General features: G+C 39.4%; 1 protein-coding gene and 1 long non-coding RNA gene across 2 annotated transcripts in view; one reads left to right on the top strand and one right to left on the bottom strand.

Annotated features, from left to right (window-relative positions):
* Nucleotides 1–19,374, top strand: part of LOC136864279 (gastrula zinc finger protein XlCGF57.1) — a 231,976-nt gene extending 212,602 nt beyond the window's left edge. The window contains exon 6 of the mRNA XM_067141109.2: nt 19,232–19,374. Within this exon, the coding sequence (XP_066997210.1) occupies nt 19,232–19,256 (25 nt within the window). The 3' untranslated portion in view covers nt 19,257–19,374. The remainder of the gene's footprint in view (nt 1–19,231) is intronic.
* On the bottom strand, nt 19,231–23,747 carry LOC137503385 (uncharacterized). The gene is made up of 3 exons (XR_011019113.1): nt 23,563–23,747; nt 23,193–23,363; nt 19,231–19,358 (listed from the first exon to the last, which is right to left on the bottom strand). It is a non-coding gene; the product is annotated as an uncharacterized lncRNA (long non-coding RNA).
* Nucleotides 23,748–25,724: the final 1,977 nt, after the last annotated feature.

The raw sequence follows: 25,724 nt of genomic DNA, 5'->3' as shown, positions 1-25,724 counted from the left end.
AAGTAAAATAATAAAAAACTTTTGAAATGAACTGTTATTTCCTTTTGTAATAAGGCGATAGTGAAGCAGCGAAATCTTCGAATTAGCTCATAAATAGTGGATTTTTGTGTGATATCATATACATGTGACAGTGCAAAGGGATTGATAGGTAGTCATATAAACAAAATACTAGTTCTTTGGCTAGGATGTGAATGTGATATATGTAACCTGTCAATGCGTACGTAATGTTGTCTAACGTAGAGATGAGGTTAGCTATGTGAATTATGAAAGTTAAATTGACATTGTGGTTAACGTAACGAATAAGATATGGTTGGTATATTATAAAATGCAGGTGATACAATGACATATGTAGGTTATAGTTGGATTATGTGAAGACATATGCGTAATGTGAAATGAAACAGAAGTAATTAAGAAGAAATTGAATATTCAAGCAAATAGATGATGATTATGGAATAATCTGCGTCAAGTCAACGTGTACATGAGGGTTGTTGAGATGAAAGAAGAAATGTGATGAAGAGATATGAAAGAGATGATATCTATGTAGAATGAGTGAATAATAATAAGAAGAATGATGGCGATAGTTATTATTTCGTCGATAAAGAAGAGAATGGATTGTTGCAATGGTTATATTGGGAGGATTGGCGATATTTGAGGTTAATAATATATATTTAACACCCTGATGAGTAATAATTCTTTGGTATTCCATATCCAACATTGAATATGATTTATATAGCTCACATATAGGAGGTAGGCACATATAAATCATCGAGATAAATCCATATAAAGAAAGTTGAGTAGAATATTAACCAACATTAACCCAGATTTCAACCACAGTCCTGTTCGTTTGATATATATCGTACTTACTTATCACAATTATGCTACTGGTGAGGTTACTGACACATAATTGCTGAAGATATTGGTTGTTAGAGTGCCTTCTTAAATGATATACGATACTTATTTTAATAAATAGCGATGAATGAGGTGTTGTAAGTTAGCAATTACATGTTGATATTTTGTATGTGATCCATTTATGCAGTTATCTTAATTAATAGAATTTATGAGAGGGATGATATCCACATGAGCTATTGGTAATGATAATAGATGATAACTTTGAAGAGTGTATACGTAGTAAATGACTTATCGCTTATCTTTTTCATGACGTATCCACATATAAGGCAACTGATGTGATTGATATCCTCAATATTATTAATTTGGAGATGTGAAGACATGAATGCATAATTTTTTATGAATACATAAAATAGATAGATCTGTAAATTTTATAACATTAACGAAAGTAGGGATTGTAATCTCATTCAGTCACAAAAGAATTGAACAAGAGATGTGATTTTAATTGAAGGCACAGAATTAGAGGAATTATTTCAGATTTATTTTCTACTTTTCGATACATAATTGTAATTATTTTGTTTTAACCCGTTCGGTGGGCGATACGGTGAGATCCGCGGCTACAAGTCGATTGCTCGGTGGGAAACGCGGATATATCCGCCGATTCAAATTATAATTCTTTTCTCAGTTGCCTGCCTGCAGCGGTGTATTCTGGATGAGTCTGCCATCTGATGTGAAGTTTTTCAACTATGTTCTCCCAATATCAATGTGTCATCCATGAGTTGCAACATAAAGAACGCAGCTGACGTCCGGGCAAGAACGACCTAAGGCCTAATAGCTCCGCGCTGAAGCTTTAGCTCATCGCCTAATCGTCCCTTGGATGTAATAATATTGCTGTAGGAGGGATTTCTAGAGATTATGGCACTGAACAGACACCTCTGATGACATTTTACAACTCTGACCTGATTTATTATCCCCAGTTTTCAGTTCTTCCTTCACGACTGGAGTGTGTGTTTATCGCGAGTTACACAATATTTTATCATCGTACGCATCCGTAATACAATCATATTTCATGATTTCCGTCCAAATTGCTGAGACCAGGGTTCTAATCGATCCTTTTCTGACATTTTTTCGCTAAAATAACCATAACGAATTACCGGCCCCCACTGTTAGAGGAAGATGATTTACGAAATGTTGGAATTTAGTGGGGCAAATTGTGATATTAGTGAAGTAAGTTCTGCCGAAGGGGAATTCGTATGTGACAGGAAATTACCTGAAATAAGTACTGCAGGCTCGGATATACAGGGTTTGGACGTAGCTGATGCAAATGTTCAGCAGTCGCAAAAAAGACAACACGTGTTTGGTTCCAGTTCAAGTAGCGATCATGACAGTGACAGTTGTGACGATAATACTGATTACAATCCAACCATTGCAAGTTCTTCGTCAACTTATACAGAAAATGGACATAGAAATTCCCGCTTTGATCCAAATTTCCATCGTGATGTAAAGAGAGCGTTTTTGGGAGAACAAAACTGAGCGAAATATTTTAATTATTTTTTTATGACGAGATAAGCCAGAACATAGCCGAACAGACAAAAGATGCCGAGCAGGAAATCGCACATAAAACCCAATTTAGTTAGACGAAAGGAAAAAATTGAGATCAAGACCGTGTCCGAACAACTAAGGACGAAATAAAGCTTCTTATGGCCATACTGTTGATGCAGGGGATTGTACACAAACCTAAATTATGACACTATTTCTAGCAATCGCTTGTTCACTTCGCCTATTTTCTATGAGCTGATGACACACAAAATGTTTTTTCTCGCCAGATTGAGTGGCCTGGCCGGCCTCCTGACCCCAACTTGGCAGGTTCGATTCTGGCTCAGACCAGTGGTATTTGAAGGTGCTCAAATACGTCGGCCTCTTTTCAGTAGATTTACTGCCATGCAAAAGAACTCCTGCGGGACTAAATTCCGGCATCTCAGTGTCTCCGAAAATCGTAAAAGTAGTTAGTGGGACGTGAAGCCAATAACATTATTATTATTATTATTATTATTATTATTATTATTATTATTATTATTATTATTATTATTATTATTATTATTTATTTTCCACCACAGCTTTTTACATATCTCTGACAATGAGGTGAATAATGCACAACTTCCTCCCAAAATATACAAGATAAATCCAGTATTTGGCCACCTGTTAGAAGAATTTTCGGACGCTTGTACCCCAGATGGCAAAATGTCATTTGATGAGAACCTCTTGCTAAGGAATGGGTGGCTAGGGTGGAAAGTTTACATAACAAGAAAACGATCGCGTTTCGGAATAGAATTATATAAATTATGCAAAGGTGAGACAGATTATATAATATGATCTGCTTCCGTGTGCATCATAATGAACAGCTGTAAAGGACATAATGCTGTGAAGACTGTAAATACTGTAAATATTACCTGTATTGTAGTGTAATATAGTCCGTTTATGTCACTTATGAATTGTAGGGAGGCTATATAAAATTGATCCCTCGAAATCACTAACCAACATAACAGAAAATTTCATGAATATTATAATTTATTCCATTGTACATCTTTTAAGTACATGTAGACTTTGTAAATCTACAATTTACATATACAGAAACATTTATTTCCAGGCAGAGATTGATAGTAAACTTCCTAAAATATTCAGTGAAAGTTACTGTATAAACAAAAACCAGAGCTTTCCTGTTAGGAAGAAGCAATCTCGGTATCACAGTTTGAAAGCACTTAGTACGTTTTTGCACAAAGTATTGAAAAATTAAAATAATCGAATTTTTCAACAATTAAATACATTATATTCAAGTAAATATTTTTCTTCTGGCCCTTCAATAGTTCATTTTAGTCTAAAATTGTTTTAATCAAATAATTAAATATTTTCTTCAATCAGGAAGATACACCTAAGTGTGGGCCAGTGTGTGCCGAGCTCCCCGCTTAAGGTGTTAATCAAAGATCTTTGATGAGTTACTTCATTGATTAACGAATGTTAAATGAAGAGAGATACTTATTTCCAATGATATTTCATTCTTCTTTTATTTTCAAGATTTTCAATTATAATAAATGATAATAGTCACATTTATTGGCATTTTTATGTTATACTAGGATAAGTAGATATTACAGTCAACCTTAGGTTAAGGAATACGAATTTTACTATGCAAAAATAATTGATTGACGAGATGGAGACATTCCTTGCCTTAGTTGAAGGGGATTCAGCCGGCAAACACAGCTAGCTGATTATCTCTCCGGACCCACGACCTCAAGAAGCAATGAAAATAGAAATTTAATCGGAAATGAGCTAGTCTGGATTTCTTCGCGGCCTGATCTGGACGCAGGAATGGCGCAGTATTATTATTATTATTATTATTATTATTATTATTATTATTATTATTATTATTATTATTATTTACGTAGTTGAGTACGAACGTTATTTGGTTTAATCATGATCGTATAATTTGTGAGGTTATGTCATGAAATTTCTGCTGTATATATATCAATATGAGTTTATTTAATGTAACAACACGTACTTAATAGATTATATGACATATAATCCACTGCAATATTGTGCAATACACTATAAGTCCAGAACAACTCTATGTGCGACTGGATTTATGTAGAAACTTCCTTACATTTTAAATAGGCTATTGGCGACTCTCGAATTTACGAGAAAACATGTGTCATTTTCATCTAGAAGCCTGGCCAGGCAACGTATATAAAGAGGCAGTCTTGTGAGTGAGAGTGAGTTGTTGTTTAACAAGAGTTGTTTAATGAGACTAATGTGGAAGTCGTGTTGAAGTCAAGTATGCGAATTGGTTATGTTGGTAGTTGGTTGTGACATGCTTCTTTACCAGTCAGTTTTTGTCAACATGGCGGTTCATTAGTGCGTGTGTGCAACAATATGTGTAGGCTAAATAACTTGCAAATACTCGTAAAACTGTGTACACATTTGACAGCATTTTGTGTGCGTTTTTGAGGGTACCTACATCAGCTGTAATCGGGTGGGCAGGCAGGCGATAAGCACGTAGCCACGTCACGGGCCGTGAAGTTTGGGCGAAGTTCTCCCAGTCACTCTCGATCATTCGGTGATACCAGAGTTTGAAATGGAGGTGGAAAATAAAGAAAGAAAAGGGGCAGAAATCTACGTCAATTTCAATTTACGTTGTAAGAAATGTTACTTATATTCATTGCAGTTTACGTATTTTGACTGGATACAATAAAGAGTTAGACCTATAACCTCAAATATTTTTATAATGTACGTAATGAATGGGGATGTATAGAACTAGCACCGATAGAGCGCACTGCTGTTGTACTGGGTAAGCGCAATGCGCTTTTCATTTGTCTCCTGTGTACTCATGCCGCTAAATATCCACGAATTTAAGTTGTTTAAGTTGTTATTTTCGTGACTATGCCGAGCTATTGCAGTGTTCCTCTTTGAAAAAAATAGGGAATCCCATTTTCGTTTCACCAGTTTCCACAAAATAAAGGAATGAGGAAGAAATGGTTACCTGCTATTAGAAGGAAACATTTCGGTGAGAAAAATCTGATCGAAAATATTAAAGTGTGTTCCTATTATTTTCAACCCGGTGATTTCACGAAAACTTTGTTGGGTAAGTGCGATTTCCGAAGGGAAATAATTCGTATTTTATACCTATAAACTGATCGGGCATTTCGATAACAACCACCGAATTTATGCGTTTGTATTTAAAGCTGAGAGAGAACGATTCAAACCGGGCGCTGTTCCATCGGTTTTTTCATGGACCACGGACACAACAAAAACAAGGAAGAGGCCATACACCAGAAAATTGCCGGATTTCCACGATAAGCCTACAATATCGGAATATGCAGAAATCACCTCCTTTGTACGGGAAGAAATCATGAATATACCCGAAGAAGTGAATGTAACATTTGTGACTCCCATTTTCAAAGACATCAGCTCTCAAACAAATACTACAGGTAATTTGGTTGTTGAGCAAACAATGCGTGATCCTGAAGCCATATTGTTGTATACAGGGTTTGTAGACGTCTAACATTGCAATTTGGTGTTTGCTGTTCTGGGAGAAGACAGATACAATATACAGATATTCCCTCTTGAACCCAGACTGTGTTTCTTCTTGACAGTTATGAAGCTACGGACCGAGAAACTATGCCGTAACTTCGGAATCCATAAAACTACGGTTGGGAGAATATTTAATGTTTGGATTAGTTTCAGGTACTGCCAATTTAAAGAGTTGAACATTTGGCCTGATAGAGAAAATATCCTTGAAAACAGCCCCCTTGCTTTTAGACAGAAATGCCCCTCGACTATAGTTATAACTGGTGCAACTGAGATTATAATAACAAAACTTGTTCCGAGGGTAAACATTCCACTTTCAGAGGGCCAACTGGCCTCAAACGTTTGGTAGGGGGATGCTGAAAAGTTTATAAATTTTGACTGCATGCTTCTGAACACTGAATAATACTAGTCTTGGGGAAGTGCTCTAATGCATAGCTTACAGCTGCAATATGCTTACAACATGCCTTGGGACCTGCTCCAGCAAAACATTCACATTCCCCTCCTATAATGTCACCAGGTACTCCTAAAATAAGCTTCACATTACCGTATAGGTTTTATATTTTGTGTACTCGGATTTCACAGCACTGCATTTTAGAACTTAACCCGATTGAAATTAACATTCAATAAACAAAACAAAATTTTCACTGAAAAGTCTGTATCCAGCATAACACAATTGTAGTCCTCCATCTATTTCCGATTTTCTAAATATGAAATAATCCATCAATAGCAAATTTGTGATAATGATCTTCGCCTAATGGCTGATGGTCAAATCTGCAAAGGAACCGGCACTGAGAAACTCAAGAAATTCACATGCCTTTGGTAGTGGACAAGGCTGTATCTACAGTTTCATGTAAGCCATCAACATTAAAAAAAAAAAAACATGAATCGAAGTCTATAAGCAAGGGGAGCAAGTGCGTATTTGAATTTCTATTTATGATTTAAGTCTTGCGGAGGTATATTTATATATGTATCAATGTACAACACTCAAGTAATTGCAATCTTTAGGAAAAGACTCCTATTCATTATTTGGATAATAAACCGTGTTAAAATTTTCTAATTACCGCTGTACTAATTCTTCCTTCCTCCCGTTAGTTTTAGCGTCTCTGGTCCGTAGCTCATTTAGCAGCTATTTAATGCTTAAACGCTGAAAATCGTCCGTAATATACTAGGGAATATAACTATACAATTAATTAATATAGTCTTGGAGTAAAATGAGAGAATATGCAATCGGCTTTAGCTCAGAAAACTCCTTCACATTCTTTACATCACTCGCTGCTGACTGGGAGAAACATAAGACGATCGCCTTGCGCTTACCCAGTACTACACGAGCGCTATCTGGCGCGAACTTTGCCTACATCCCTATTACAATTTTCACTATTAAATTTTAAGAGGTATTTTAGAAACATTTGTAATATAACATAGTGTTAAGGTGGTTAAGCTGTGGCTTGTGGTTGTTCTGGTTTAAATTATCTGATAAACTCACCAACAATCCAAACATGCTTACCGGGAATAACATCAGTTAGGTTATTTATTTGAAGGCATACTGTATATATGTCTGGTAGATATATTTACATTGTTGTAGTTTAATATTGGATTTAGTCTTGGATAGTAAATACCTATGTCCTCACCAGTGGCCGGCTGGTGGTACCTGAAGCTGGGTGTTGCACCAAAAATTCCAGCGTCACATTTTTACAGCCCGGCCCCGCGGTGTAGGTAGCAACGCGTCCGCCTGTCACCCGGCGAACCCGGGTTCGATTCCCGGCCGGGTCAGGGGTTTTTAATTGTAAATGATTAATATCCCTGGCCTGGGGACTGGGTGTTTGTGTCGTCCTTAACGTTCCTTTCTTTACATTCAACACTTTACAGTACCGCAATTCCACTTACACGCAAGTTCCTATCATATGGTGAAAGTAGTGGCAAAAGATCTACAGAGGTCGACGCCACGAACAAATATCTATTTTTAAAAAATCGTTAAGTAATAAACTACAGTATATGTGAAATAAGTCCGCCTCTGTGGTGTAGTGGTTAGCGTGATTAGCTGCCACCCCCAGAGGCCCGGGTTCGATTCCCGGCTCTGCCACGAAATTTGAAAAGTGGTACGAGGCCTGGAACGGGGTCCACTCAGCCTCGGGAGGTCAACTGAGTAGAGGTGGGTTCGATTCCCACCTCAGCCATCCTGGAAGTGTTTTTCCACTTCTCCGGGCGAATGCCGGGATGGTACCTAACTTAAGGCCACGGCCGCTTCCTTCCCTCTTCCTTGCCTATCCCTTCCAATCTTCCCATCCCTCCACAAGGCCCCTGTTCAGCATAGCAGGTGAGGCCGCCTGGGCGAGGCACTGGTCATACTCCCCAGTTGTACCCACCGACCAAGAGTCTGAAGCTCCAGGACACTGCCCTTGAGGCGGTAGAGGTGGGATCCCTCGCTAAGTCCGAGGGAAAAACCGAACCTGGAGGGTAAACAGATGATGATGATGATGATGATGATGATGATGATGATGATATGTGAAATAAACGTGAACTAAGCTTTCCGACATCTTGTATTTTTAATAATGTACACATTTTATACAGCTGCCAACCTACAAGACAAAGACTACTATAGAGAATAAATTTACCTAACATACCGCCCCACCAAAAGAAAAATAATAAAATGGAACATATGCACACAAAAATGTACTAGTCAAAAATAGGGCAAACACGATTTTTATAACAATACGTTGATAATGTTCAAGCAAACTGTAGTGTGATGATCATTCCCAGTTCGTTTCTGGCAATACACACAACTTGTTGATAGGACGCATCATGGCACCAGAAGTGGTGTTGACAGTAGCTACTCTGGCGAGACCGTCATCTCCGGGATGGACCCTTTCCACCAATCCTCTTCTCCATTGAAGAGGAGGCAGCTTGTCATCCTTGATGAATACAAGATCACCAGGACGTTAGTTAGGATGCTCGTGTGTCCATTTGTAACGTTGCTGAAGTGTGTTGAGGTAATCCTTATACCACATATTCCAGAAGTCTTGAGTCATTTTTTGTATATGTCTCCATTTAGAGAGACTGTTAATGGGACAAGGTTTGAGATCGCGGACGGGAAGTGCCGTGAGTTGCTCACCGATAAGGAAGTGTGATGGAGTGAGATAGGATGAATCTGTCGGTTCATCGCTAAAATCTGGATAGAGGGCGACTGTTCAGGCAAGCTTCGATCTGTGAAGTTAGGGTAGTTAATTCTTCAAATGTAAGTATTGTTGTTCCCATCGTTCTTTGAAGATGAAATTTAAATGCTTTTACCATGGATTCCCAAGCACCTCCAAAATGAGGTGCAGATGGAGGGATGAAGTGCCAGGTAATGCCTATTCCTTCTGCGATCTTCACAATTTCTTTCTCTTGTTTCGGATCTTGTAAGAACTTCTGAAGTTCCTTTAATTCCCTCGATGCAACAATGACATTGGTGCCATTGTCGCTCAACCTCAACGTGAGGTGAAACGACGTAGTGCTGCCATGAATGCACTTGTTGTAAGATCAGAGATGATTTCGATGTGCACAGCTCTGATCGAAAGACATGTGAATATTCCAGCTTAAGCCTTTCCAGTCGTCTTACTTCGTCGTGTGCCTATCCATATTAGGAATGGGCCAGTTCATAAAGGCTCTAGTAGGAGTAACCCTAAATCTTGGGAGGTTTGCCATTTTCTGTTGAGCTGCTGATTTTCTCAGTCTGAAGCATGTGTAGCACGAATGAATGCATATCTTAACGATTTGGCGAATCCTCGGTATCCAATATCTCTGTCGCAGCGATGAAATGAGCAATTGAGGTCCTGCGTGTAGTAATCTTACATGTTCACTCAGGCAGAGAAGTTTGGTGAGGTGATGTTCAGGAGGAAATATAAGTTGATGCTTGGCTTCGTATGGAATTGGTGCGTTTTGTAGTCTTCCTCCGACTCGAAGAAAACCATTTTGGTCTAGAATTGGGCTCAGACTCCTCAGTGTACTATTTGCATCAACAGCTTTACCTTGCTTTAGGCAGAGTATTTCTCTTTGATAAGAGACCGATTGTACGATTTTGATACAGACCCTGAAGGCATTATTTACCTCTTGTGGTTTCAGTGGTGATGTATCGCGCTCACTGCGAGTTTTCTTGCAATTGGAAGAGAATCTGAGACACTGACCAACTGTTCTGAGTACCGGTAATCTGTTTAAGGATGAGAATCTATTCAGGAATGTATCATCGTGTTTTATGACAATAAGTGATGTTACAAGTTTTTGGTCAGGGATCTTCGAGGTGTCGCATCCTGATTGTGCTGGCCATGATGCAGGGTCTAGACGCAGCCAGCTGGGGCCTTCCTACCATAGTGCATTGTCTTGAAGAAGCCGTGGCTGTACTCCTCGTGATGCAAGATCTGCAGGATTGTCCAGTGATCCAACATGACGCCAATGGGAGGCTGGTACAGTGTCTTGAATTTCTGCCACCCTGTTTGCCACGAATGTTTTCCATTTTGAAGGACATGCGCGCAACCAAGCTAATACGATTGCTGAATCAGTCCCAAGTAGTACACCATCGGGGGTAGTGCGTAGAGTTTCAAGCGTTTTCTTGACAAGACGAGCCAAAATTAAGGCACCACATAATTCGAGACGGGGAATTGAAATCTGTTTTAGAGGTGCAAGCCTTGATTTTGCACAAAGAAGTCTCGTGTGAACCTCGGCTTTGAGTTTAACCGATCTTATGTACACGCCAGCCCCGTAAGCAGTCTGTGAAGCATCGCAGAAGCCATGTATCTCGATATTCTTCACTATCCCTTCACTGAGGACCAGTCTTGGAAATTTGAAATTATTAAGTAGTGGTATTTGTTGATAAAGGTCAATCCAGGTATCGAGCAGTTGATCATCCCATCCTGAACCTTCTTGCCACAGGCATTGTATGAAGACTTTGAAGAGAACAACTACTGGAGTTATCAGCCCTAGTGGATCGAATATTTATGATATTATGGACAGCACCATACTTTTTGAGCACTTGGATTCCCTTGAGATCGATTGATGTGGCTTCAGGCTACAGTTGATTTGAAATTGGTCCGTTGAAGGGTGCCAATTTTTTTTGCTAGTTGGTTTACGTCACACCGACACAGATAGGTCTTATGGCGACAATGGGACAGGGAAGGGCTAGGAGCGGGAAGGAAGCGGCCGTGGCCTTAATTAAGGTACAGCCCCAGCATTTGCCTGGTGTGAAAATGGGAAACCACGGAAAACCATTTTCAGGGCTGCCGACAGTGGGGTTCGAACCTACTATCTTCCAAATACTGGATACTGGCCGCACTTAAGCGACTGCAGCTATCGAGCTCGGTGGGTGCCAAGTTAAACCCAACGTTTTTACTACGCTGCTCTCACTGTCAGTCAGTGAATGTTTATATTCTCGTAAGTTCTCTGGGATTGATTCTAGGAGTTCTGGGCTATTTGTGCACCACTTTCTCAACGGAAATCCTCCAAGATGAAGAAGGTCTTGAAGTTCGATTCGCAACCTTAGAGCTACATCCAAAGTATCTGTCCCTGAGATGCAATCATCCACATAAAAATCATGGCGAAGAACTGAAGCCGCTTGAGGGAATCTGGTTGCTTCATCCGTAGCCAGCTGTACCAGGCATCTTGTAGCTAAGTAAGCTGCTGCTGATGTGTCATACTTGACGGTAGTAAGGGCGTAGGATTTTAGTTCGTCCTGAGGGCTTTCTCGCCATAATATGCATTGCAGGGGTTGATGTTTTCGGTGCACTCTTACTTGTCGGTACATTTTCTCTATGTCAGCTGTAAAGGCTATTCTATACATACGAAACATCATGACCAATGAGCATAAGTCTTCTTGTACTGTTGGTTCTACCATTAAAATGTCATTCAGTGCCACGCCATTGTCGGTTCTTGTAGAGGCATCAAAAACCACCCTTGTCTTGGTAGTACTGCTCGAATGCTTATGACCCGCGTGATGAGGAAGGTAATATTCTGTTTGTCTTAGTGTGGAATTTGGTTGAAGTTCGACCATGTGTCCAAGTGCTTCATATTCCCTCATAAACTCGACATAATCTTGACGAAGGTTGCTCTTCACTTGCAATTTTCTCTCCAGGAAATGAAAACGTTGTCTTGCAATCTCCTTTGAGCTTCCTAGGTTTATTTCCTCTTTCAGGGTTAATTCTACTACATATCTTCCACTCTCGTCCCTTAAGGTGGTGTCGATGAAATTTTTCTCACATTCCGCATGTTCTGGTGAACGAATTTCATGACTTATTTCCTCTATGGACCAGAATCGTTGTGTTTGATTCTCAAGACTGAGGTCAGACCTAATAAAGAATGAATTAGATCTTTGCCCATTGTCTTCTCCTTCATTCATTTGCTGTGGATACTCCCCGCTTAGAATCCATCCTAACTGAGTGTTCTGCAGTGTGGGATATCCTGCGCGAAATTTCCTCCCCTCCTTCATGAGATGCAAAAAGAACTGAGCCCCGATTTGTAAGTGAGTGCGCTGAGGAAGGTGGAAATCTGGATCAGCGAGGATGACATCCTTTGGGATATTCCATTCCTTGAGGTCGATGTTTGATGCAGGGATATTGCCAGTTATCCTAGATACATTCCATATTGAAATGAAAGTCACTGACTGTCGAGTGCACTTCTACGTTTACCGATGAATCAGCTTCGGATGTCAGTTCACCGAATTTCCTTTAGGGATATAACGGTCGTTCTTTTCCTCTTAAGTTTAAGTTGTTGTTGTTGTTGTACCGCCTGCTCGGATATGAAGTTGCTTTGGGAACCGCTATCTAATATGCCTCGCATGCGATATCCTCCGATTGAGTCCTTGATTTTAACCGTGACTGTGCTTAGAAGAACCTGAGTGTTTGAAGTACTTCTGAGAGAGTGATGCGACGATTGGAGTGTGTCGTTATCCTGTGGGTTTTGTGCCATAGTCTTGTTTATGTTAGTTTTTTCCTCATTCTGATCGTTTTGGTGTAGCAACGTGTGGTGGTATTTCTTGCATACCTTACATGTAGTACTGGATCTACATGCCTTCCAAGTGTGTGATGGACTAAGGCAAATGAAGTGCAAAATTATTGGTAGTTGTGCAACACTGCAACAATACCACGCACTGCCCTTGGTCCTCACTCGTGTTGAAACTCCCTCTCGCCATTTAGAGGCTAGCTATTATCATCGGACGCCTGTTAAATTTTAAATACTGTTTTCAGAAATTCAGTCACACAACACTACAACACTGTGCAAAATCAAGCACTAATCTTGTAGAATTATTACTTTTTACTTAATGAATAACAGTAATTTTACTTCAAAAATGGAAATAATGTCATGTCCATCCCTTGAAAAGATCACGTTTTTGTTGCAATTATAGCGCTTTATTTTCAAATCGGCACGCCAATCAGAATTTCACTTAGTAGTGTACGAGAGCTTTATGATCACAGTTGAACATCAATGCTCCTTCGCTTCCCTGCAAAGTGTGTCCGCTGTATATGTAAGCTGCCCTCATTTACGTCACGCCAATCCGGCCGCACTGGGCTAGCCTCAGCGGGCGCCCAGCTGACTCCTCTGATGTAGATTATATATTTGTGTAAGGAATTTCGGTTCGTGATCTAAATATTGAGGTCTGGGGCGATCGTTTACCTTAAAAAAAGAAAGGTATAAAATAAAATACATTGTGATTCGGTGATAATTATCAATAGTGCAGTGGCGTGTGCTGAGGGCTACCAAGGCTATCAGTGAAGCCTAAACCTCAACTGAGAATGACGGAAGTCTAAAGCACATTATAATGTAAGTATCTGACATATTGTTCCGTTTACACAACTTGAAAGGAGTGAATATTGCCAGACTCTCGTCCCTCTCCCCTCGACTCACCCCGCGTGGCTTCCTGCTATATATCGGTTAAAGCCTTGACCGGGGCGTGGGGGGGGGGGGGTTGGTGGGCTAGGCTTCGGTCCATCAGATCGCCACTGCTATCAACCATGCGTTACTCATCATATGTACCTCCTCACCTCATATTTGTGACTTTTCAATCATATAGATAACATCCTTGTACAAAGGCACTACAGGGGTGCTGTTATATGAGTAAAAATAGTTTTCTTTTTATAGGTAGATCTGCTAAAATGAAATGCAATCTTACAGGTTTAGTTTTGCCTTTTGTTGATTGGAATCGAACCCGTGGTCATGGGTCGGACACCACCACTGATCTCCCGAGGAAGCTAATTAACCAGTGAACGATGGGTACGATCGCTGTAAAATTCAATATTTAATAATAATAATAATAATAATAATAATAATAATAATAATAATAATAATAATAATAATAATAATAATAATAATAATAATAATAATAATAATAATAATAATAATAATGGTGCATGGCATCCGTATAGGCTTGGTGGTGACCTAATGAGGATAAAATGAATGGCGATGACGTCATAAATACCCAGTCCCCAAGCCAGGGGAATTAACAGTATAAGGGGGTTGATTGTAAAAATCGAACCGGCGCCATCGGACCAAAGGCAATCATTCTATCCATTTAGCCACAAAGCCGGATTTTAATTTGCTAAACCATAGGCTACCATCTCCACTGATCAGGTGGAGAGTATTGGCAGTAGCAGAGGCGGCCAGGGCAGTAGCCTGCGAAGCAGCCTTGACAACACAGCAGGCTTCTCCCTTGGCTACTGGCTGCAACTCAAAGCGCCGAAGGCATGGCATTTACTAAACCAAATACAGTAGAGACAATACGCGACACTCAGCGAGATATCGAGGGACAGCTATTAGAGCTCTCTCTAGCGGGTAGACCTGTGAACTACTGATTCTGTCATAAGAGCACGTGTATTTGTGTGTGAAGTTTTTGGTGTTATTTATCCGTTTTCAGTGAGTTGACATAATTACATAGTAGCGTGTGTCATTCCTTGATATCTCCTCTCAACATGAGGGGAAAGGTATGTGCTGTGTTTGGCTGCATTAACTATGAAGTAGAGAAGAATGCGCGGTCTTTCTTTCGCTTCTCTCGTGACAAGAAAATGTAAGTATTATTGTGTTTGCAAATATATTCTTCCAGTGACAAAGAGATTTTTATAGTACTTCATAATCTTCTGACCTGGTCGACCCATATTTTAACTGGCTTAAAATAGAATACGCATATTTTATTGTATAGTGCAGCAGTTAACCTTCAATACCGATGTGTTGTTGTAGGTGTGATCTGTGGGTTTTAAAATGTCACAGAAGTGATTTGGATAAGGTGTACAAGAAAGAAGGGACGTTACGCTTATAAGAGAATTATAAGATCTGTTCAGATCATTTCCAGGCCAGCCATTTTAGAAATTCTCGACTATACAGCCAAGGGTATGTTAGATGATGATGATGATGCTTGTTTAGAGGGGCCTAACATCTAGGTCATCGGCCCCTATGGTACGAAATGAAATGACAACAAAAGATTCAAAATCATCCACTGACCAAAATTAAAAAAAATAGTCATGAAGAAGGAATGGCTGGACATGAAGCAAAAAACAAAAACGTAAAACGAGCAAACAAAAAAATTAGTGGATTCAACTAAAAAAACGGATCATATATAATTTATTACTGACCAAGGGACCACTCATAAATAGCAGACTCCTGAATAGCAGGGGTGCAAAATCCAAGTCTAAGGCCCCACAGAATGGTACATGTCGCGAGTAAAGTAGAACCATGGTATTTGTCATGTTGGGGTACTAATCAAAGTAGCGAAAACTCACAGTGTTCCACACAAGATGGTACTAATCACAAGTATTGTACTTCGTACAGGTAACGCAGACCTATGGTGTTTCGCACACAATGGTGCCACTCATAGCCATCGCAAACCGATGAGTTTTCCCACCTAGGTGTACTAGTCACGGGTGCCGGTCCCACGGGCCCCGTGGTGTTCCTCACATAGTGGGTACTAATCACAGGCAACGCAGACCCACGGTGTCGCTCATATAGTGGTACAACTCACAGGCAACACCCAGACCCGTGGTGTTTCTCACAATGGTACTAATCACGGGTACTGGAAACCCACAGGGGAACCACTCTCTGCTGCTACTAATCACAAACCTATTGTGTACCAAATATAGTGGTACTACTCGAAAGTAAAGGCGGCCCATGGTTTTCCCCGCGTGATGGTACGAATCAAAAGTAGTTTCATGGTTCTAATACCAGCATCCCTTGGTCGCCACTTCTAGTCGCCTCTTACGACAGGCAGGGGATACCGCGGGTGTATTCTACATGTGCATCTCCCACCCGCAGGGGTAAGGGTATGTTACATTTTTACTCTAATTGTACGTAAATATTCCTCAAGGCATCGCTATCGACAACATTTTCATACTTTTCTTTCTTTTATCCCTCTTCTCAGATTAAAGCCGAGATTTTATAGATTTTCTTTCTGTTAGTAGGCTTCATGTTAGGAGGAAAACTGTCCAGCTTTTAAGTGTTAATTCATTGCATCATGTGTGTAAGGAATGTGCCGTCATTTTTATTGACAAGTGTCTTAATGTGATGATACAATGTTTTTTAAATGAGAAAAAAGACAAATCTAACCGTAAAAGTACAGGCAGGAATGCTAAAGCAAAAAAAAAAGTAATGCATAAATGAAAGATCAAGCCATTTCACATCTTGTTTATATTTCTAATTTCAGTCTTTAAATAATAACCTTTTAAATAATTCTTCATTCATTTATCCAGAATTGATTTAACAACTTCGAAGTTAATATCTCAATAATACTTTCTTTCTAGACGTAATTTATTTATCCATTTTCGTAATGCATTTCTATTGATATTTGAATTTAGCGCGACTCTTCAGGTCAAGTCACTAAGGAGCGCCACCGTCGAATTGTCTCCCATTTTAGCAAGGCTAAATCCGTAAGTGTCGCGTATTGTCTCTACTGTATTGACTAAACCAACCATCAAAAAGGGGTAACCTAAGTCTAGTGGTAGCCCACATCTTGATCCCAGCATGTGCCATTGCAATAGTGATATAAAAATAATAGCATTTGTCACACATTTAGTAAGCGGTCTACAACGTCTTAAGTTCAGGGACCTAGGACGTAAGAGGTCACTTCTAATAATGTTATTTGTTTTACGTCTCACTAACTACTCTGTTACGGTTTTCGGAGACGCTGAGGTGCCGGGATTTAGTCTCGGAGTAGTTCTTTTGCTGCCAGTAAATCTACCCACACGAGGCCGACGTATTTGAGCAACTTCAAATACCTCCGGATTGAACCTGCCAAGTTGGGGTCAGAAGGCCAGCGCCTCAACTGTTTGAACTATTGAATCCGACGGTCATCTTGGGTGTTTTAGCCTGGTTGCAGAAAAGCAAATCAGAGTTTGACCAGAGATTGACTGGCGATCAGTGTGGGTTTGATTGGCAATCATCCTATGTGAGTTGCAGAAACAGCAATCAGTGTTTGATCGACGATCAATCCCCCATCAGATTTGACCAGCAAATTCATGCTGATCAAGCACTGATTCTCCAATCAGTTCTTGCAGTCGTTAAAATTCAAGAATGCTATTCTTTTTTTAAATGCATCTGATTTAACGTTTCAGTGATAAATAAATTCAAGTTCGTGTAGAAAATGGGATTTGAGTGACGTACTATTTGGTTTTCCGTAGTCATTATTCTCACAAATAACCTAATGTTGAACATGGGACGATTAATTTATACCACCCAAATCTTGAAATAAATACTTAACTCAGGCATATTTATATCTATATAAAACCAGACTTTTTAGAATTAATAAGCCAACATGACAAAACTTCAGCCTATCCCGCAGCATGCTTGTTTATTATGTTTTGTAATTTTCGTACCGTGCCGTACTCCTGCCGTGGCCTGTTCGCTGGTGAGTTGTTACGAGTGTATCAAGTACAGGTAATTTATTCATATGGATTCTTCTGACGAAGAAATCTTTGAACAATATGAAGAAATTATATTAAGAAGACGAATTTTTCACGATAGACATGAACTGTTTTTTATGTGTAACGAACGTGAGTTTGTGAAAAGATTTAGGTTAGGCAAGGACGCGTGTGTTTTTTGTTGTCAATTATTGAGGAAAGAATTTGTAGACAAACAAATAGAAACCACCCTCTCTCTCCCATGAACCAGCTTCTAATAACACTTCGGTTTTACGCTACCGGGTGTTTTCAGATTGTTTTGGGTGACTTGGTAGGGGTTCACAAATCAACCATGTGCAGAGTGGTTAGGCAAGTGACACACGAGATTGCAATGCTCGCCGAAACTTTGATCCAACCTCCCCCCCACTACTGACAGAGGACGTCTGGAAATACAAAGAGAATTTTCTGCCATGTCAGGGTTTCCAAGAGTGATTGGTTGTATAGACTGTACTCACATTCCCATAATATCACCAGGTGGAAATGATGCATAACTGTACCGTAATAAAAAAGGTTTCTTTTCTATAAATGTACAGGCAGTCTGTACACCTTCATTAAAGTTCTGGAATGTTGTAGCCTGTTGGCAGGAATCTGCATGACAGCACCATATTTTTAATGAGTAGGCTGCGTGCTCAGTTTGTCAACAGAGAAATGGGCAATGGAATCCTTTTAGGTGATGGAGGTTACCCATGCTCAAATTTTCTATTGACACCCTTAGTAAATCCCAAGACTGAACCAGAGATGATGTACAATTCTACTCTGGTATACACTCGGAACTGCATCGAGCAAGCATTTGGAGTGGCAAAAAGAAGGTTCCCATGCTTGTCAGTGGGTCTTCAGTTCAGACTGGGAAGGCAAAGATCTACCACTTTAGAATGCATTACTGCATGTTTTGCACTCCACAACTTACTATTGGAGAGAGGAGAAAATGATCCCCCACCTCTTGATGAAGATATAATTGCAAGAATGTACCCAGAGGCAGATGAGGGTGAACTACTTGCAGGAGGAAAAGGAAATGGGAGAAATGCAGTCAGAGCTGCACTCATAAATACACATTTTATGGAAGTGGCAGAAAGGTAAATAAAGTTTAACACATTCTTTCACTGAAATGGAAGTTATTTATTACTTTCTCTATTTAAAATGGCTCTATTTATTTCCAATTCTGTTTTTGACACCTGAAGATTTGTGCATAAAATATCCATCTCCAACTCCTGCTTTTCCAGTAAGAGTTGGCGTCTAAAATCAGTGAAATTTGTTTTGCTGGCAGTGTAGTCTCCCAGCCTGTTCCTCGTTTTGTGCCGTACATGCTCGGGAGAAACACGAGTTGGATCTGGATATTCTGCCTCCTCTCACAATTTGTGGCACCGCATGCGGATGTTGAACTGCTGACTGTGAATTTTTATTTGCAGGAGACGAAGACAAGAGAACAGGTGAAACTTCACCTTCTGCGTGATCTGCAGAATCATCACAGCCAGCAGTTGCAGTGAGATGTGTCACGTCAGGGACGGAAACATCTAACAAGGTTTCCTGCGTATCCTGTAATGAAGAGATACATTCCATTAATTAGATGTCAAAACTTTCAATAGAATAGTTTGTCATTATTTGAGATAATATATTTGAAATTAGTTTGAGGTAACAACTAAAATCTAAATTTATTTCTTTATTTCTGCATTCTCCTTAATATTACTCTCCTATATGTCAGGCTCCCTTCCAAACCATCAGCACTCTGCATTCTTCCTATGTATGTTTTGCAGGAAGTGAAGGTTTTCTACAGCATGTAATGCATCCAGATTCTGATGCTCACACAGGTTGTGATTCTCAGGGCAAAAGGCACCTATAGATTTTTTAAAACTTAAACTGAAATAAGTTAATATTCTCTAGGTCAAACTCCATTACACTGTGAAAAGATACCACTGAACTTCATCAATCAGTTTACCAGGCACTGCAGTTCAACTATCTGTAACTTTGTTTTGTTTGCCAACTTGTTTATATTCACACAAATTGTAGACTGTACCATAGTACACTGTCTTACATTTTGCAAGTAAATAATTCAGTTACATTTTTTCAATATTCTTATGTATACACTCTTCCTTTCATTGGTTATTTATTCAATTTTAGGTTATCACCACATCACTTTTATATCCTGTTACTGTTATGTAATTATGAAAGGATACTCTCTCCTTCAAAACCAGTAATATTCATAACTATTTTTGATGTTAAATTAAAATTACTTTTGATTTGAATGAAGTCCTTATCATGTTGTGTATTTTATTATGTTGAGATAGCACACAAGAGAGAAAGTCATGTTTACTGACTTTGAACTGCACTTTTGCAGTGGAGAGGATGCAATCAATGAGAATAGATGAACATTTACTCTGAAGAAACATACAGAGAAATTAGTTCACATAAGCAGTAAGGGACTCTTTATCTTCAGAATAGTGGTTAAATAGGTCCTGTCAGCACTGCAAGAGTGATCTATTTCCCCACAACATATGGCACAGAATTATGAGGTAATACTTCCCAGCAGAATTTTTATAAATTTTGCAGTAACTAGCCATTAAGTTGGATACCTAGCAAAATTCAAATAAAATGAACCGTGCAAACACCTACATGTTCAAAACAATGTGTAATGTTATAAAACTCAGATATACTGTTCATTACTGCAGTACAAGATGAAAAGACTTGCTTGCACTGGTAGGCTGCAAGCTTTTAGAATTTTCAAAAAACAAGCCTAGCTATATGGATAGAAATAATGTTTATGCCTTACACATGTGCTCATAAATTAAGGTTAATTCTGAACCAGGTGCAAACAAAACTTTAGTGTGCATGTTGTGGCTTGAAATAACTGTACCAAACACCTTTCAGTAACTGTGATCTTGGTCAAATGGGTGGTAGCATTGTAACTGGACCAATGACTCACAGGTGTGGTTCTGCTGTCAGTGGTGATTGTGAGTTGGAAATGGCTCAAAACTCACATAATGATGATATAATGAGGGGCAGGATAGAGAAGGAACTAGTGGCTGGCCAAATACAGAAGGGCGTACCATGGTAGCTACATATGCCATGAAATGTCATCTCACCAGGCATAAAATATATCTTGGCAATACAGCAGAGAACATCTACATTGTACAAGAAAGGTATCTCACCATAAATGCATGAGTACTGCAAGGGCACCTTGTTGCTGCCACTGGAACAGGTCTTCCTGGACACACAGTGTACAGATGACTCAACGGGCATGGAGGCCTACAATTTGCATTCCACTGACCAATGCCCACAGAGGAGCCTGTAATGCCTGGTATAGAGTGGACCCAGGTTCACTTCACTGACTACTCCAAGTATACTCTCAAGAGTGATTTTTGTCATGCAGTCATCTGGCGTGAAATATGAACGAGGTATCTACCTGATATAAGCAGCATTATGCAGGGAACTGCAACACATCTGTTATACCAGGATGTCAATCTGCAAAATTACATCTGCCTTTTAAGGGGTGCAGTGGGTCCCACGTTCCTACCGATAGATGACAATGCACAACAACATTGGGCTGCGATCAACCATGAAACAGAAGACACCAGATGAATGGCCTGGCCTACCCATTCCCATATTCTAAACCTCATCGAGCATGCCTGAAATGCTCTCTGTCGATGTGTGGGTGCATGTTTTCCCTCCCACAAATCTTATGGAGCTATGACAGGCACTGGTGCAATATTGAGAGACCATCTCCCAACCGCTGCTTGACAACCTGATCCACAATATGTCTACCCATTGTACTGTATGTACAGTATCTATGCGCATGGTCATCACATACCACACTGAAACCTGTGTATATGCTCAAAAGAATAGTTATGCATCACATGTGTGCACTGGTTCTTTCTTGCATGTTTGACTGTATGTATGCTGTCGGCACTAGTTTAGTACAAAGTCATGCCCTGTGGTACCAAAAGCTGATATTATCTTTAATTTATGAGCAAAAGCATGTTTTAAATCTCAAAATATCAGCAATTCTGGAACAGTCAAGCGAGATTCCTTACTGATACAGTATTATTACTTGGTTAATTTTACTCCATCCAGTCATGCATGCATTTGCATTTTTGTCCAAGTTGTTTCTTGTATTACAGATGATCTTTGTTTGTTAATCACAAAGAAACACAAACTATCATTAAGATCCATTATTAGAAAATATTTAATGTATATACTGTATACTGAAAATAGAAATATCTGATGTTATTTTCCATGAAAATACTGTAAGTTCCTGAAATATATATATATTTTTTACAAGTTGCTTTACGTCGCACCGACACAGACAGGTCTTATGGCGACGATGGGACAGAAAGGGGCTAGGAGTGGAAGGAAGCGGCCATGGCCTTAATTAAGGTACAGCACCAGCATATGCCTGGTGTGAAAATGGGAAACTGCAGAAAACCATCTTCAGGGCTGCTGACAGTACGGTTCAAACCCACTATCTCCCAAATACTGGACACTGGCCGCACTTAAGCGACTGCAGCTATTGAGCTCGGTACTGAAAAATAGAGCTCCATTCTCTCCAAATGTGATCATTATGGAAATAAACCACAAAAATATTTAATATCTAAGAATTCAGTGCAGCCAGGCAATACATGCTAAGGTACATGATTATTATAGGCCTAAAGTTTTAAAAATGTATATTCAGCATTTAAAATATAGACTTTCCTACATATTTTTATCTTGCAAACTATATAGGCCTAATATAAAAAAATAAGACTCCTGGAGGCTAGTTGTTAGACGTGCAGCACAGGCATCTCTCTCCAACATACTGTCTTGTTGCTAGTGAGATGCTCCACATGCAGCACTCACTTCGGCTTACTTGCAATGAACTGTTGCCAGTTGCACAACTCCAGAAGTTGTGTAGGGGAGAAACAGGTAAGGGTGTATGGGACATAGACTGTCTTTCAACAAATAGGGCTACAGCTTCCCTTTTATGGTTTGTGGCCAGTGACAAAAATAAATTTTTGTCTAACACTGATTTTGTTTCTGTCATTGGCCTATATCGTTTAGGACTTTTTTAATTATTAGTCTATGTATGTATTGGATAGTGACAAAAACAATGATATGACATGTCAGGGGTGTTCATCAAACAGTCCTCAGAGGGAATGAGTGGCTGTAAAGGACTTTTTATTTTACCAGTACAGTAACTTAGTTAGAAAGGAAATATCTCTCTCTTTTTGCTTCTGGGAAGATTTCCATTGTTTGCTTTTTGCTATGATGTAATTTACGCTTCAGAGGGTCTTATTAACCATCTACCCGTGATCCTTTTGTACTCATTGACAAGTAGGCTAATGTAGATAGGTACATATATTTTACAACCTAAATTATGCAAAGTTTATTTATACTTGCCTCAAGATTGGAAGTATCCTCAGAACTTCCTTCAAACACCTGATACTGGCCATCGCTATCACAGGGATTGGTCAACGGCGCAAAATGGAAGTTTAGCCTGGATACCAGTCTCTCCCCATCTGCATCCAAGCTTTTTCTGAATGTCCCGCCACCAGTTTTGTAGAGTTCAACCTGGAAAGGTAATAAGAGAATTGCTGAAGTAATGTTTCAATTGCTCATTATGTTTTCCAAGATTTTAACAAATTATCGCAAATGAGATTCCTTGAAATAGGCCTAAGTATTGGTACTTACCTGTGCCAGATACACTCAAACTTCTGTACACTCAAAATTTGAATTAATTAACCAACAACATGATAAAACTTAAACTTACCTTACCATCTGCAGCCTGTTTCTTTGCTCTTCTTTTAAAATTTTCATACGCAATTTTCAGCTGCTGTGGTGTCCTGGAACATTTGCAACTGGCTTCGTTGAAATCAGAAGCAATTTCCTTCCAAGCCGTCTCTTTTTGTTTTGCCCACACAGCATCTGTTTTTTTAAATTTTCGATAATATGCATGTATCCCTCAACTATATTAAGTAAGAGGGCACTATCATTTAATGAAAAATTCGGCCCTCTCACTTTCTTAGTGGGGATATCACTCATTTTAAGTTTTCTCCTTCTTCTTCTTCTTCTTCTTCTTCTTGGTTAGTTGTTGGACATTGTCGTAAGACGCTACGTCCAGTCACTGGTTTGCGGGTTAATAGGGATGTATCACGCAAAACTTGTCCGCTAGGCAGCGTAATGGTAATACCCGGTATGCGCTTTCCGCTGCTCGGTTGTTTTACATGAGACTTATATGGAGTATTCCAACATTTGCGATCATCGAAACGAAACTTTTGCTTTAAATGCACTAAAATGGAGTTACCATATTCTGCCAATGTTTTCTACAAGACGGGAAATGGTATAGGTGCAATGGCGATTGCGGACTTGGAAGCAGAATTAAAGAAAAGGGGCGAAAAAGTATCCGGAAAAATGCAAGAGTTGATTGAAAGGTACCAGTAAGGAATACATGCAGCAACTCCTTCTTTTAGCGTTTTTTTTAGATTGAATTTTTAAAGTACAAATAGCATTTTGAAAACATTCCTAATACGGTATTTTTTTCTTTTCTTTGCCGGTTATAGGCGTACATAAGGCACGACATTGGTGTGACAGCAGTGCCTGGGGCTACATCCAGTACGACTGAACTTCCATTCCGTGTAGCGCACGAGTTTCAGGATCTTGTTTCGGACCATAAGACAAATACCGGTATAAAAATTTCAAATTTGGAAGTAATGAGTTATTTCCTGTTCAGGAAGTCTGAAATTGATGGTGCTCCAGTGTCAAATTATAGGTCACTGTGTGATTCAGGGTACCGTACCGCACACGGTGTTATGGCTGTTTTCCTACTTCTATATCTTCTTGCTCTCGGAGTTATTGCCAAGGTAACGGTGCCACACAATGAAAATATCGAAGGTACAGCGTTCTCCTTAAGTCTTCGTCTTTCGCCTAAAATTATTGAAATAGGTCATATTAACTTTTAAGAATTATTATAAAATTATTTCTCAATTAGTACTAATTAGCTTACTTGCCAGTTTCAGAAATGACATAATCTTCAACTGTAAAATGTTTCGAGCAGACTTTGATATTAGGAGTCATATTTTTATTTCGCAGGTCTTGCCTACGAATCGCATGCAACCACTTTTTACGGAAAGCCTCTTGCTTAGGAAATTGATGGTAGGAATACGGTCGACCTTGATTTTGGGACATTGGGACACAGCAATTTTCAGGCATCACAATTTTCTCGTCGTCTTTGTTGTCGTAACGATATATTAAATCTTTTAACTTTAGCATTTAACTAGGTAACTTCCATTAAAAACACATATAAACACATCACGGTCGACAAGCGCATACCGGGTACTACACGTGAGACATCTATCGGTAGTGTTTCAGTACATCCCTATTAATGTCTGGGAGAGATGCCAACGTTAGAAGAATTTAGTACACTACGAGAGAGTAGGGTTAGCTATGTAATGAAGCTAATTACAGAAGGTAATGATGAAACTTAGGAAAATACCAATTTTATTTAGGCTAAACTATCAGGGCATAACACAAAAACACTGGGACACAGGGTTCTAATTCTTCATGTCTGTGTGGTCTGTCACGACGTCTTACTACAAACAAACAAGACCGGACCACAAATAGGGGTTGGGATGTGAAAGTCTGTACCTAGAGGAAAGGAAAAGGTTACAGCTGGATGTTACAGGTAACTAAAAAATTGAGTATTAAGTCTACAACGCGAAAAGTCGGTTGGAACACTAAACACGAAATATTTAACCGCAGTTGGTAACCCGCGTTAAGAAGCTTAGCTATGAATTCGTGACGTTGATGTTCATATGTCTGACACTGAAGAAAGATGTGATTTACAGTACCGACTGCTCGTCCGCATGGACATAAGTTACTTTCGATAAGATTAAGGCAATAGAGATGTGCAGGCGTACAGACATGATTTAGACG

Source organism: Anabrus simplex, chromosome 1 (genome assembly GCF_040414725.1).
Source record: "Anabrus simplex isolate iqAnaSimp1 chromosome 1, ASM4041472v1, whole genome shotgun sequence".
NCBI lineage: Eukaryota > Metazoa > Arthropoda > Insecta > Orthoptera > Tettigoniidae > Anabrus > Anabrus simplex.
The sequence above is the reverse complement of the archived record's forward strand: the minus strand, read 5'-3'. Positions and strand labels throughout refer to the sequence as shown.